At 33.8% G+C, this 14,434-nt stretch overlaps 1 protein-coding gene across 5 annotated transcripts in view; it reads left to right on the forward strand.

The window, feature by feature from the left end:
* The window catches only part of LOC143245146 (rho GTPase-activating protein 39-like), an 80,612-nt gene that overhangs the window by 30,750 nt on the left and 35,428 nt on the right, over positions 1-14,434 (forward strand). For all 5 annotated transcript variants that reach the window (XM_076491124.1, XM_076491126.1, XM_076491127.1 and 2 more), the window contains 7 exons: positions 2,790-2,879; positions 3,630-3,722; positions 8,357-8,601; positions 8,770-9,575; positions 11,414-11,644; positions 12,268-12,458; positions 12,863-12,979. In XM_076491124.1, the coding sequence (XP_076347239.1) occupies positions 2,790-2,879; positions 3,630-3,722; positions 8,357-8,601; positions 8,770-9,575; positions 11,414-11,644; positions 12,268-12,458; positions 12,863-12,979 (1,773 nt within the window). The remainder of the gene's footprint in view (positions 1-2,789; positions 2,880-3,629; positions 3,723-8,356; positions 8,602-8,769; positions 9,576-11,413; positions 11,645-12,267; positions 12,459-12,862; positions 12,980-14,434) is intronic.

The following is a 14,434-nucleotide window of genomic DNA, read 5'->3' on the forward strand; positions in this document are numbered from 1 at the left end:
AATGGCTTCCTGCCTTTTGTACCATTTCTTTATCCTGGCTTGCTACCTCCTCCTCACCTACTATTACCACTATTTGAATGTCTTTCACATCCTCTTCTACTGCACTTCTGTCTCCCTTTCTCTAAGTTTCACATTTCCTTCCTTAATTTGTAATTGCTTGGGAGGTTGCCTGTACTTCTTTTCTATCTTCCTACCCTCTGTCTGTCATCTGTTGGACTGTTCAGACACATGTAAGTTTCCATGACTTGTTGGACTGTTTGATGTGTGTATTCACAGACCCTTTCCCTTTTCCCTTTACTGATTGAGTCTATTGCCTCTTCCATTTGGCATGTTTATCTTATGTTGAGGATGCTCACTGATTTCTTCATACTCAATTTGTCATCCTTCTCCTTCTCTTACCTCTCTTCTTTGTCAGCCATAGGATGAGTTCCTCCAGGTAGACATGTAGATACTTTTCAAACATTTGTCTCCTCTACTCTTTCTAGCTGATTTATTTCTTGGTAGTTATGTCTTCTTCTGATTAATATTCTTCTATCATCCTACAATTCTTCAGAAGAATACATGCAATTTAGAGTCCCTCATCCATTCTTAGGATCTGTCAGATGTTAAATGGCGCCTTCCATGTTATACATATTTCCCAAATTCTCTATTGATCCAGGATAACAATGTGTTTATTCTATCCTCCCTGCTCCATATATGCCCACTGTGGGATGGGGTGGTTTGCAATACCACTTGAAATATCTTCATGGTGTATCTACATAATGTATCTTTTGTCCACACCAGACCATACCTACTCTGTAGACTATCATGGAAAAAGCCAACACCAGGAATGTGTTTTGACCACTTCTCTGATTCATACTTACTGGCTTTTCAAAGTCAGTAAAAGACCTAAAGGATCAACACAAATTTAGGCATTTTCTCCAAGTCTCCCAACCACAAATCCACCCCCACCCTTTCCATTGAGTAGAGTATGTACGAAGTCTGTTAAAAAAATACGCGGACTGACGCCATAAAACAAAATATACTTTATTTAGAAGTTACAGATCTGGGACCCCTTCAAAGTACTCTCCTCCCCAATGCACACACTTATCCCAACGGTGTTTCCACTTGTTGAAACAGTCCTGGTACGCTTCTTTTGTAATGTTCTCCAGCTCCTTCGTCGCATTTGCCTTAATCTCGGGAATCATCTCAAATCTTCTTCCTTTCAAGGGTTTTTTGAGTTTGGGGAACAAGAAAAAGTCACAAGGAGCAAGGTCAGGTGAGTAGGGGGGTGGGGAAGAACAGTGATCGAGTGTTTGGCCAAAAACTCACGAGTTCTGAGGGCCGAATTTTGCAGCAACACGGTTCATCTTCAATTTTTTGGTCAAAATCTCGTAAAAAGATCCAACTGATATTCCACACTCTTCAGCAAGCTCCCTGACAGTCAGACGTCGATTTGCCCGCACCAGGGTGTTGATTTTGTCGACGTGTGGGTCGTCAGTTGACGTGGAAGGACGTCCAGGATGCTCATCATCTTCAATGGACTGTTGACCATCCTTAAAATGTTCATGCCACTTGAAACATGCCATACGCTTCATAGCAACATCACCGTAAGCCGTGTTAAGCATAGCAAAAGTTTCAGTTGCAGATTTTCCAAGTTTAACACAAAATTTCACAGCAAGTCGTTGCTTCTCCAGGTCATTCATTCTGAAATCTGCCAAACGAAAAAATCGCACTTCACTTAAAACCGCGTAGCTAATACACAAATGAAGATACCTGCAATCGGGAAATGGCGGCATAATCAGCTGATCTGTGCAAACCTAGCGACACCAAGTGGATTCCCCTGGAACCAACTGGAGCCGCGCAATTCAAACAGTCCGCGTATTTTTTGAACAGCCCTCGTAAGACTGTTTGCCACTTACTAGTTCCTGAGTAGACTCTTACAAAGGGACAGTTTACAATTGAGTACCAGCATGATGGAAAGTGAGACAGTGATGACACCCCTCATATGGCTTTACTTATAATAGAGTCACTTTTTCCCTCTTCCTGTGGCCCGAGTCTGTTAAGTTTATTTGAGATGAGGGTAGCATACACTGTGATGTGACCAGAGTCTGTGTAGAATAATTGAGATGAGCACCAATTATGATACTGTGCCCTTTTCTACAACCTGTGACTGCTCAGTGGAGTTGAGACAAGCATGCATTATGATACTGTGCCCTCCTCCTGCAGTTGATCTGTGCTTAATTTAATTCTGTTGTGTGCACACTATACTTATCTCTATGGCATGAATACTATGCCTTCTTCCTGTAGTCCAGTTAGAGTCCGACGGTAGAGATAAGGTGAGCACATAAGGTACAGCATGAATGCATCCCAACCATGCTAGACATATTGGCTTTCTGACCTCGTGTGTGCTAGTGCATGGATGACTGTGTTCTTATTCTTCAGTTCCCTGTGAAACATATGGCTCATTTGCTCTCCCTTTCTTCTTTGATAAAGAGTTTACCTTAGACAAGCTGAGATGTGGTTGCCTACAGGTGTGCCCCTATGAATCCCCTGCCATTGGTTGTCATGCCTTATTGGCTTCATTACAGGGCTATTATCAAGATAAACAGCTGTTGGCTGTAACATGCCTGTTCATGGTAACATGAACTGTAAGTACATGGCGAGGCTGCAAAATCATTTTGTTATAACTTATTCCTCTTCCATAGTGTGATTATTAATATTTTAATTAGCCCAGAACAAGGCAACATTTTGCTTGTTTCCATTTGTTGTTCCAGAAAGAGATGAAATGACCCATTCTTCTTTTTCAGACCCTTAAACAAAACACAGAAGTACCAGATGAAGAAAAACTAGACATCAGAAAAGAATCAGTTGGAACCCAAACTGCAGTTGAAGGACTTGTAAGTTTTAATTTGTCTAGAAATACTAAATGTTTTGCATTTTTATTCTCAAAATTAGGATTTTTTTATTTCCTTGATATATGCTACAGAGAGAAGTGTCAGACACTGATCTTATTCTTTATAATGGAGGTGATTTTACTGGATCATTCTGTAGACAGGTATGGATCAAGTGCATGAAACCTACAGACTGTGAATTACTTGAATTTTCTCAGTTGTCTTTCTGAATACTGTCTAGAGATTTTTCCATTGTAGAAAATTGTTCACTTTTGGAGTTTTTATAAAATTACAAACAGATATATAAAATCATCATAATGTTACTTACAAGTTAAATAGATTGTGCTAACTAAGTGTGTACGTGAGTTGGATGTGCATAACTGAAATAAGTGATTTTAATTTTGTACTTTTGGCTTACTACTGTTAAGATCTATTGTTTTTATAAAGGCTGTATATAAAGTTTTTGCTATGAACAATAACTTCTGTGTTTGTATTTGCAAACATCTGACTACTTAAGTATTATGAAACATGTTAAGAATATGAGTAATTTGTGGAGCTTAAGAATTATTTTATTAGACATTTACATAATTAAAGTTATTTACTTATTTAACATCAATAGTAACAAGTTATTATTCATGTAAAGGTACAAATGTTGATTTATATAAATTATTTTAAAATAAAGATTTGACTTTTCTTACCTAAAAATTATCCTAACTGTGCACAAATTAAGAATAGTATTAAAACTTCTTATTGTAGATGCAAGAAATGCCTCCTCAATCCACGAAATCTACAGGTGTATCTGTATCAACACAAACCAGCCCTGTCTCCTCTCCCCAGTTGTCACATAAAGTAAGTAACAGAATAATAAAAATTTGTCATATCTTTTCTTCTCCAGTATTCTGTTACATGGTATTCACTCACAAAAGGCTTAATTAATTTTCTTTAAATTAACCTTTTAAAGTATGAATTAACTCAAAAGAGTTTTTGTGATACAGTACCTTACTTCATCTCACATAAAAGCTTTTCTCAATTATTACTGCTCTCTATATGCTTAAATATTTTGCTTGCTACTAACTTTGGTACTCCCACCTCTTATCTCTATGTGTTTAACATGGTTTGGTTGTGTTATGGCTTGTAAATAATTATGAGATAATCCTCTATCAAGACGAGCATGACACGCTTTTGTTATGCAGCCAACTCTCTCAGAATTCCATTGTCTGATTTCATTTGTTTATTTGTTTGTCGAGGACCTCCTTTTTCTGGCAATTAGATATGTTGTTTCTACTTTTGATGGTTTGAGGACATACACCCTTGTGCAAATTAATTGAAACAAATGGTCATTTTACAATATTTTCAGCATGGTGGCTGGTGTAGACTTGCTGGACCTGCTGATTTCCTTTAATAATCATTTTTTCACTCAGATGGCATCATTAGCTGTGTTTTGCAGTACGGTCGATCTATTTTTGGGATATATGACGAAATTTTGAGGAATGTTACGTCATTTGATATTGTGTTAGAAGGGCAAGGAGACCAGTCAAAAAACAACTTTTACCAACTTAATGAAGAGAAAACAGTATCAGTGGGGTTTGAAATACAAGAACTAGATGCAAGAACAATGGAGGAAGGTGTTAGTCAGTGACGAGACTCATTTCTTTGTACATGGTCAAAGAAGTTTGCATGTTTGCAGATCTCCAGGTATAGAAACTTTGAGAATCTCACATTAATCAGTTCATAAAACATCCCTTGAAGAAGATGTTTTGGGGCTTTTTCAGCTACTGTGGCATTAGAGGCTTACATATCATAGAAGGTATGATACGAGGACCACACTAAATCGAAGTTTTGCAGAGAAGAATCCTTCCAGAATTGAAAAAGAGATTTCCAGATGGATCTGGCATTTTTCAGCAAGATCTGGCTCCATGCCATACATCGAAACTTGTGAAGAATTTTATGACTACAATGCAAATAAAGGTCCTGGACTGGCCTGGAAACTCTCCGGACTTAAATGCTATTGAAAATCTTTGGGCGATTTGTAAAGACAGTCTTCGGGGAAAAGACTGTACTACGAAAGATAAGCTAATTGAGGCCATAATTTAGGTGTGGTACCACGATCCAAAAATTAGTAAAGATTGCAGTCAATTTGTGGACTCGATGCTAAAGCAGATTAATGATCTTCTGAAAAATAAAGGCTGTCATATCATGTATTAATTTGTGGGTAATTTTTGGATTCTCAGATCAGAAATAAAATGCAAAAAATTTAAAAAATCGTAATTTTCTATCTTGTTTCAATTAATTTGCACAAGGGTGTAGTTTGCAAGACTTTATTAGACTTATTCTGTTTTCTTTATCTCTGGAGCACTTTGTGCTTTTTATTGTATGTGGTTCTTTGTCATCTGCTTAGCAGCGTTGTTTTTCATTAAAGGTTCAGTTTCTCATGGTTGTGTTCTCTCTTCACAGACATCTTTCTTTAGATGCATTCTGGATGAGACTAATTTAGATAATGTTACGCTGACTCCTCTACTAGATCACTGTGGGATTTTAGCTTTCATGTGAGTGGGTTTAAGGTATCATATTAGATGTTATTATTTTCCTACATAGAAAATGTATTGCTGATAGGTACCTCTTCTCACATTCCCCACCCTTCTGGTCACTTTGGTGTTCTTGGTGCCTTATCTCAAAGTGAAGCTACACTATAAATCATGAGGAAACTATTAATGTAAAGAGAGTGTCTTCCCTTCCTACTGATAGAATGTTGTCATGTGACTATTTACATGCATTAAGAAAGAGACTGCAGACACTGTAAAAAGAAGTGAGAAGTAATATTTGTTTAATATAAAAACAATTGAAGTAGATAAGTACATCCTAAGGTTGATTGGATCTTTAAGTCACAGAACAAGAGTTGCAAATTTTCTATCTTGTTCTCAAGATGTTTTGTAATAGTGTCCCAAATAGAAAAAAAAACAAACCAGAATAAATTAGTCATCTCCTCCCCCTATTGGCATACAAGTGAAATCTTATCCATGTCATATTTGGTCATCCCTAAGTAAAACAGGTAATGTGCATGTTTTTTAGGTACCACAAGGCAACAGCAATTCATCAACTTCCCAGCTAGCTTTCTGTTTTTAAGTGTATGTACATGCATTGAAATATGCATGTTTATTTATACATGAAAAAAAAAAACTTGTATATTTAAAAGATACATACCCAATGAAACTAGAAAAGGGAAATAAATATTATGCTTAATAAACTCACATACTATATATATCCTTTGTCTATGCAGTGTTTTAGTAATACTCATAGAAAAACATAATATTTAATACAAGAATGCTTGAATGCTACATAACTTGAATTTTAAAAAAACTTTCCTGTACATTGAACTCTCATGAAAATATTTGATGGAGACAGGCCAACCAGTGAAAGTGTTTGAATTTTGTCAGTCATTTGTGTCTGATATGTAATGTTATGTTATATTGTGCAGTACCAAGTCATCTTGTAATTATACAAATTTCAACTTTTTATATAGTTAAGAAATATTGGGCTTTCATGCAATGTAAACATTTATTGATCATTGAGTGTAAGTATGTGTTGAAGGTTTGTCCAGTTCAATCTTATAATGTGTTGATGACATTAATTTAGAAGGTCACCAAGTTTATATAATTAAAGCTGTGTAATTGTTGGTTTCACAGTGTCACAATATCTGAGGACAATTGTAAATGACTCAATAGAGTTTAGTGTTACTTAATTACAAAGGATGTTAAATAAACATTATTTTTTGAATTTTTTAGTTCTTAGTGATTATGCCAGGAATCTTACATAAAGTATAGAAAATGAGTTAGAAGGTAGGTTTAATAGAGATTGTGATGGATATCAGATGAATAATGCATTCTTAAGTTATTGTTGAGTTGTAGGATATAAAAGTAGTGAGCTGTTACAACTTCATTATCTCTAAAAGTAATTTGTCAATCCCATAAGAAGATTTCAAAGCCTAGTTTAGCATTTCAGTTATAGTTGTTTAGGATAATATTATTATTCTTATGTCTTGGACTTCGAACCAAAGGTGTGTAGAAATGGTATGGCAGTTTTTTTGTCATTATGTGTTTGCATCCAGTAGGCTCTTTGTTCACTACACCAATTTGGCAAGGGTCGAAAAGTGTTCAAGTGTTGAGAGTGAGATGTTTAAATCAGTTTATGAAGTAAAGGTACATTGCTCATGCCAAAGGTGTGAAGTCATCTGGGAGATTTGGCAGCTCAGAAAATTATGGGGAAACATTATGACATAACATTTGATGTATATTACCTTATAAAATAAGAAAATTTCAATTTATTTAGCTTTCTGTGGGATTTTAATTCAAGGTCAATTATGTGACATTTGAAATATTCATCTTTATCAGAACTCATAAATATAACTAGATTTGTAGCAAGTAAACATTTTTGTGAACTGTTTTAGGGATTAAATAGAAGTATTTTATTATATATATGTAAAAAACAGCTTGTTTGGGTTGAGAAAATTTCTTTACATAGAGGAGCGAACAACGTTTCGACCTTCTTCGGTCATTGTCAGGTTCACCGAAGAAGGTCGAAACGTTGTTCGCTCTTTTACGTAAAAAAATGTTCTCAGCCCAAACGAGCCATTTTTACATATATATTTTTCTCTACAAGTGGGTTTTCTGGACATCACTGAAAAGTATTGCATTAATTCACAGATTTCAGTGTTACATACTTTTGTTTCTGTGGTGCACAAGAGAATCTGTCCTTTATTCACAAAATGATATTTACATGTAAATAACTTAATTCAAAATGTCTAAGCTAGTAGATTCAGAAGGGTATTGTTTTCAAATGGATATAAAACAATAAAAATATTATGTAAGAATGTAGATTTCAAACCATTAAAAATTTTCTTTTTGAAAATGATTCATTTGCTGGTTCTTTATTTTTTTATCATTCTCAATATATAAACATCCTTCCTGGGAAAGATCTGTGAGATTATTCTTGAGACTGTATGTCTATCCATGATGGTATTACACTGTTTAATGATTGGGTATGTGCCCTGAACAAAATGTATGTGTGCTAAATATGAGGTCAAGGCTGTTTTTTATATAATGGCAACATGCCCCTGTGTGGGAATCTTTCTTGTGAAGTTTCATTTAATCTTCTGCAGTTTTAAGTCTTACTTAGATGATGAATTTTAGTTTCTTTCATAAAATATTACATTAATTTAGTCAGTGTGTTTACATATTTTTCCAAAAATCAAGTTGAATATTTGTAGTACGCTTACAGCATCAGTAAGACTTACATAATAGTTAAATGCTATTAAAAGAGCTTTTATAATTGAGTGGATAAAACGAATAAAACTGTACCTTCTTGTACTTAACATAAACACAGATTTCATTTAGAATATGATTGACGTCTGGTTGTCTTTGGTACTACACGCATGGCTATTTTGTAGAATGTTTGGCAAAGTATATTTTTGTTTGTATTTTTTACAGCACCATCATCAGTACAGTTGCCATCACCACCATAAATACACCATAAGTCCTTCACCTTTTCATCATTCTGATGGGGGTCAGCATTTCAATGATGATGCACAAGAAGAACCACAGCCAACTGGTGACCAGTACCATCAGACATCTTTGTATTCTTGGACTTCTCGAGACTCTGGACGATCTAGTGACTCCAGCTCGGTCTCTCCAAGTCAGAACACTTTGAAAAGTAGTAGTTGTGCTAGAATTAGGTGTGTTGACTGTATGATGTTTTATTAAAAATGTACTTAAGTCTGATGTTACATTGTTATTTTGTTCTTCTGTTTGTTTTTATCAGTTCAAGTTATTTGGTTTGTATTTAATGTTTATATAAGGAAAAATAGTTTATACCTCACACATGTAATTGGCATCTTTAACAGGAAACATGATTCATCTCAGCTAAGACCATCTGATTTAAGTGACCCCTTTCAACCTGCATTTAGACATTGCTCCAACACAGAATTTTCTCAACAGACTCTACTTAACAAAGGGCATTTGAATTTTCTGGGCTCATGGAAACATTACAGTATGGATTCTTCATCCATGGAAGAATGGGATTCAAATTGCACTCCAGTTTATAAAGACCATGGAAGTTGGCATTCAGGAAGATCACAGCATTTGGAAAATCTGCATCGACGGCATCACAGTGAGGTAGTGTCACCTAGTCAGAGAGAAGATGCTATGCTTTCCAGGTATGCAGTCTCTGAGAAGTTTTCCACAAATAGAAAACAACTGTCTCAAAGCACAATTGCTAGTCCATCAGTGACTGACATGAGCCAACTCAAGACCACAGAAGTGAGTGCAGAATCCTTCAGAAAGAAACATGGCTCACCTGGAAGCTCCACTCTGTCTTCAGATTCTCCATTCCAAGGATCTGAAACTAGCCATGAAAGTCATGGGAAGACCTTAACAAGAACAAATTGGACAAACCAAGACAATCAAGATTTTCTGTGCCTTTCATCCAAAAAGGATGATGAGGATGGCATTTCTCTGGAATCTTACTTTAATAATTCTTTTTTGAGCAGTTTCCAGCAAGATAGCAGAAGATATTCCAACAGTGTTGATCAAAAACCAGTACCCTTGTATAATAATCTGGATTACCCTGCCTTGTGGGATCGTAACATCGACAACCGTTCTTACTTATTGCCCTTACAGCACTACTTAATGGAACAAGCCAAGCTGTTTGGTTAGTATATAATTAAATTATGGTTAGTTTTAATGTGAAAAGAGTAAACTCAACTGAATGTTAAGGTGCTTTTTTTTTTTGTCAGTATTCATAACAGCTTTGAATCTGAAAAATAAGAAAAACACTGCTCATAGTGAATTTTATGGTTTTAGTTTTAAACAAGAAAGTAATTTAACATTAGTCCTAACATGTAGGCCATCAAACCTGGACATACATCGATTTCACTTCTTTAGCTGAATCCCTCCTTTATTGTGTGAGTTATTCCAGTTGTACTACTTTTGAGTGACTTGAATGTCATGTTTCTTCATATTCAGTCGTTGCTTCATTTTTTTTTTTAAGATCCCATCTTTCATGAATACCTTTATTGAAAAATGTGGATGAATCTCTTAGATGGAAATAACCAAAATTTCTTTGGTAATGAACAATAGTGAACGACATTTTTATCCTAAGTCTGGGTTCCTTCCAGTTTTTTTGTCTGTTCCAACTAACCGTTTCTGTGTGTTTTTGTTTATTTTACCACAAAGTGTTAACTCTAATATTCTTGAAAGCAAGAGATACAGTTTTTTTTCTGCTTTCTCACAAGTTTGTGTGTAAAGTGTAAGTTGTTTATTATGGTTTCTAAATTTTCTTTGCATCTTGTTTTCCCTGAGTTTTAGTTAAAGAGATTTCCTTTTTAGACTGCTATTAGTTTATCACCCACCTTGTAAACTTTTAAGCAATTGAATCATTCAGATGAGACCTTGAATCTAGTTGAATGCTTATTGCATTAACTTGTGATAAGTGGAACATCAAAGTAAGGTGTTGAGAATGTCTCATTTCCTAAGATTTTAAAGTAGATTTTATCCAAGTTTTGTCGACTGTAATATGTGTTTGATATTTCTGTGTGTGTGCCTGTGTAAAATTGTCTTTGAGCTTAAACATAAGAATCTTTGCAATTTGTTCTATATTTACTAGATCTATGATGATTGTCTCAATTAAAACATCAATAAAATCAAACAGAAATGCATAATTTTCTACCAGTGTTTAGAACATTTTTAGAAGAGATCTTGCTAGCACATGAAGTTGACATTTAAGAAAAGTTTTGTTATTGTCAAGAATTGTATGTCCAATAAAGAGGCTTGTAGTCAATGAGTCGTCTCTTTCATGTGCATTATGAAATGCCATTCGTTTTTACTACCACACATTGTTTTTTCAGTTTGGTATACAGGAAGGGTGGTTTGCCACATGAGGAATAGCACTGAGTACCCTTAGAATTGTTTTTGTTTTTACTTTATTGCTAAAAAAGACATTATTTACCCACAGGATAGTAGAACTTTTGTTAACTTGTCAGAAATATATTTGGAAATTTTTTTACATTTGTATTTGTTATAACACAGAGGGGATTGAGGAAAACTTAATATTTCTATTGGTCAGATAAATTTCATCCTGCTTGTAACCACTTGATGTCAATGAGCTGTAGTATTTTTGTTTTGTTTTTTACATTTTAAGTGCTATGAAAAACAAAAATGATTTCTTTGGTTATTTATTTGGGTTTGGACCGATCTAGAGCTTCCAACTATCTATGACTTTATGGACAGTAAGTAAAAGAAATAATCTAATTTTAATACTGTATGTAAACTTGTAAATAGCAAAAAATGTTTTATTTTGTTCATTTTGATAAAGAAAAATAAAAGATGAACGTTTTTGTGCTGGTTAAAAAAAATGTTAAGATTGGGAACCTTGACCTGATCAGATAAACTGTTGAATGTCAACCCTAATTATGAAATTCTTTTTGCAAATTAAAATAAATTAATTTTTTTTATTGTACTATATAATAATAATAATTGTCAACATTTCAGGATACAGGTTTGGGGATCTTTATGGTGACGATAAGGATTCTTTGTCTCCAAGTGATGAATCAGAAGGTCGACGTGACGAAGATGATGACTTTGCTGACGATGAGGGAATGAGTCATCAAGATTCATCATCTCAAGAATATCTAGATGAGTCAAGGTTTTTAGGCTATGAAGATGACAAACCTCTTACTCCTCCATGTCGATCAAAGAACAGAGCCAGTCATAAGTTAGTAGGTATGGAAAGTAGAGATTACATTAATCCACTAGTGAAAATGCCCAATTTACTTGAGATATTAGGTTGGTATTTTCTAGATCACCATGTCAGTGTTTGTATTCTGAACCAGTTGTAAAGTAGAAGAACAGTAAAAAATATTTTAAACATTTTTATTTTATGGAAACATAAAAAAATCTGTAAAGAAAGTCTAGTAAATTAATAATTATTTATTATAAAATAACTTTATCATTGCTTTAAATATTTCACATTTATATTTGATATTACAAATTTCTATCACATTTTATTAGAATCTGTTACAATGTTTTGTTATTACAATGCTTCAGGTTTGACAGTATTGGTTGTCTTCCCCAAGAAATCACAGACAAACATATTTCAAAACTTTCTATAATAATAATTATTATAACATATCAACCTTTAATATAAAGAAGAGCCAGTGCCTTTTGGTAGCAGTGCATTCTGACAGGACTTTTATATCATGGTGATTAGCAATGAAAGTATAACTTAATATTACTATTGTTAGGAGTCTGTGTGTTGAAAGTATCAAATGATATGTGTAAACTACAAAATTGAAAAAAAAAAAGTTAACAGTGTTGTTAAGTTTCATAATTTTTCCATTATAAAGACGTAAGGCTAGAAATGGATTTTGGTGAAAGTGACAATAGTAGCATCTTCTCAATGTCTTCCCCTGTGTTACAACATCGTAGTGGACCTGCAACACCATCCTCCCTGACTTTAAGCACACAACATGCTTCCCTATGTCGTAAGCACTCAGAATCTCCTCCTTTCTACTCCCCAGTGCTTGAGAAGTCTCAGGTATATTTGCTATGATAATCTTTGTCAGTAAATGTAAATGGATATGCTTACTTTAATGGAAGTAGAAGTAAAATTTTGTATGATATTTATAGATTAAGTAATTATTTGTAATTGTTCTCATAATTTCTTGATGTAGCAACAGAAAATAAACACATTGCTGCAGTATACATAACCAGATCTAAAGAATGTTCTTTAGTAAAAAACGGTTTTGCTGTTGTGTTTTAGTAATGTGTGTAAACAATCCTAATGAAAATAGTTTCTATCAGTTTATTTGTGTCTAAGTTTGTAGAAACTTTTAACTCGTTTCATAAACAAAATGAAACATTATTTTGTTTATGTTTTGTTGAGGAAATAGAATTATATTAAATAACAGAGGTGACTGTGTCTTATTTTTTTGTATATAGTCCTTCCAGCCAAATATGGGTCAAGCAACTAACCAGCGTCCATTGTCTATGATGGTTTCTAGCATGATAGAAGGCATTGTCTCAGGAAATGGAATACAACCACCTTTTGATAGACAAGTAAGTAAGCAGTTCAATAGAGAGGTCTTTCTTTGCTCCAGTGGTATTTGTAGTCTGATTATTTTTGCAATCCTAACTAAAGCAAATTATTAAAATGAATTATTAAGGTTTTGCAAAGTTTTACTCCTTAAATCAGAGTGGATGCCTCTATTGTCCAGGTGAAAATCTTGATTTCACTTGTCAGACTATCACAGCATCTGATGATGTTTACATCTCTTTGGCAGAAACCTATTTGAACCATATTATTATTTATTTTTTGTAAATAGACTGGTAATTTTATAAAATATGGTGTTAATTATAAGGATATTTTGAAAATAATTCTGGCAGAACATGCAAAAAATTGTGTTTAAAGAGTTATGTTTTTTTTATTTTGTACTACTCAATCCAGGTGACTCCAGTAATGCTTGCTTTTTTTTTTTTTTTGTAAATCATCTATTTTACTCATATGTTTATGTTGGGTAACAGAAATAAATAAAAGCTGGTTTATTTATTCAGAGTTATTGATTATTTCAAGCTGATATAACAGGTGATATTTGTTGATAATCTTAGAAGTGTAGTAATGGAGGTGTGGAATTTTTAAAAAAAGCTTCTTGCTGCTGTAAAAAAAATAATTGTCCTTTGTAAAAAAAATTAAAGAACCTTCTTTACCCTTCCTCGGCTCACAAAATGTAGAGTATAACTTCATGGACTTTGCTTGTATTTGATAATGAACACAATCAGTACAGTGCCATTGGCACCTCTGTTTTGTAAGTAACAGTGTATACTGCATTTGTTCATGTATATTTAATACTTTTAACATTTACCTATTTGGGTTTTACAGTACAGAATGTAGAACAATCCCACCTGTGAAGTGACAAAGAAGTCATGATTTACCTTAATGTGGCCTCAAACAAAAATAGTACTTTGTGTATATATATTAAATAATTGTAAGCTTTATGTAACTTTTATTATGCTATCTATTCTTTCTAGGTTGTAGAACTTTATTGGGCTCCTAATGTAGACAGAAGCAATGTAATAATATAATTGTATTAATTTAAACATGTTTGTTACTAGGGGTTTGTGAGTTAAAAGGATTTTCATATATTTATGCATAAAGGTTTGATTTAAGGTGTAAAGTTTGTTTTATGTGTATATGCTTGTTTTACACTGTTCAGAATTTTTAGAAACTTGCATGGCTCCTTAGAAATCTGCCTTAATTGTTTTTTGTTTTTTTTAACAGTGTGAAAAACAAATAAAAAAATAAACTTATTGTCTAACAGGCAAATTATAAAATTAAAATTTGTCTTCCATGATTCGAGTGATAAGAATTCTAGTCCCAGCATGTTATTCAGGTTATCTTTTAGGGTTGATAGTCCTGGATCCATGAAAGTATATTTACCATTATCTGGGAGTGTGCTGACAGCTCCAGAATTATGACAATATGATGATCATCTTTCAGAATATTGATAGGTCCAA

Source organism: Tachypleus tridentatus, chromosome 2 (genome assembly GCF_004210375.1).
Source record: "Tachypleus tridentatus isolate NWPU-2018 chromosome 2, ASM421037v1, whole genome shotgun sequence".
NCBI lineage: Eukaryota > Metazoa > Arthropoda > Merostomata > Xiphosura > Limulidae > Tachypleus > Tachypleus tridentatus.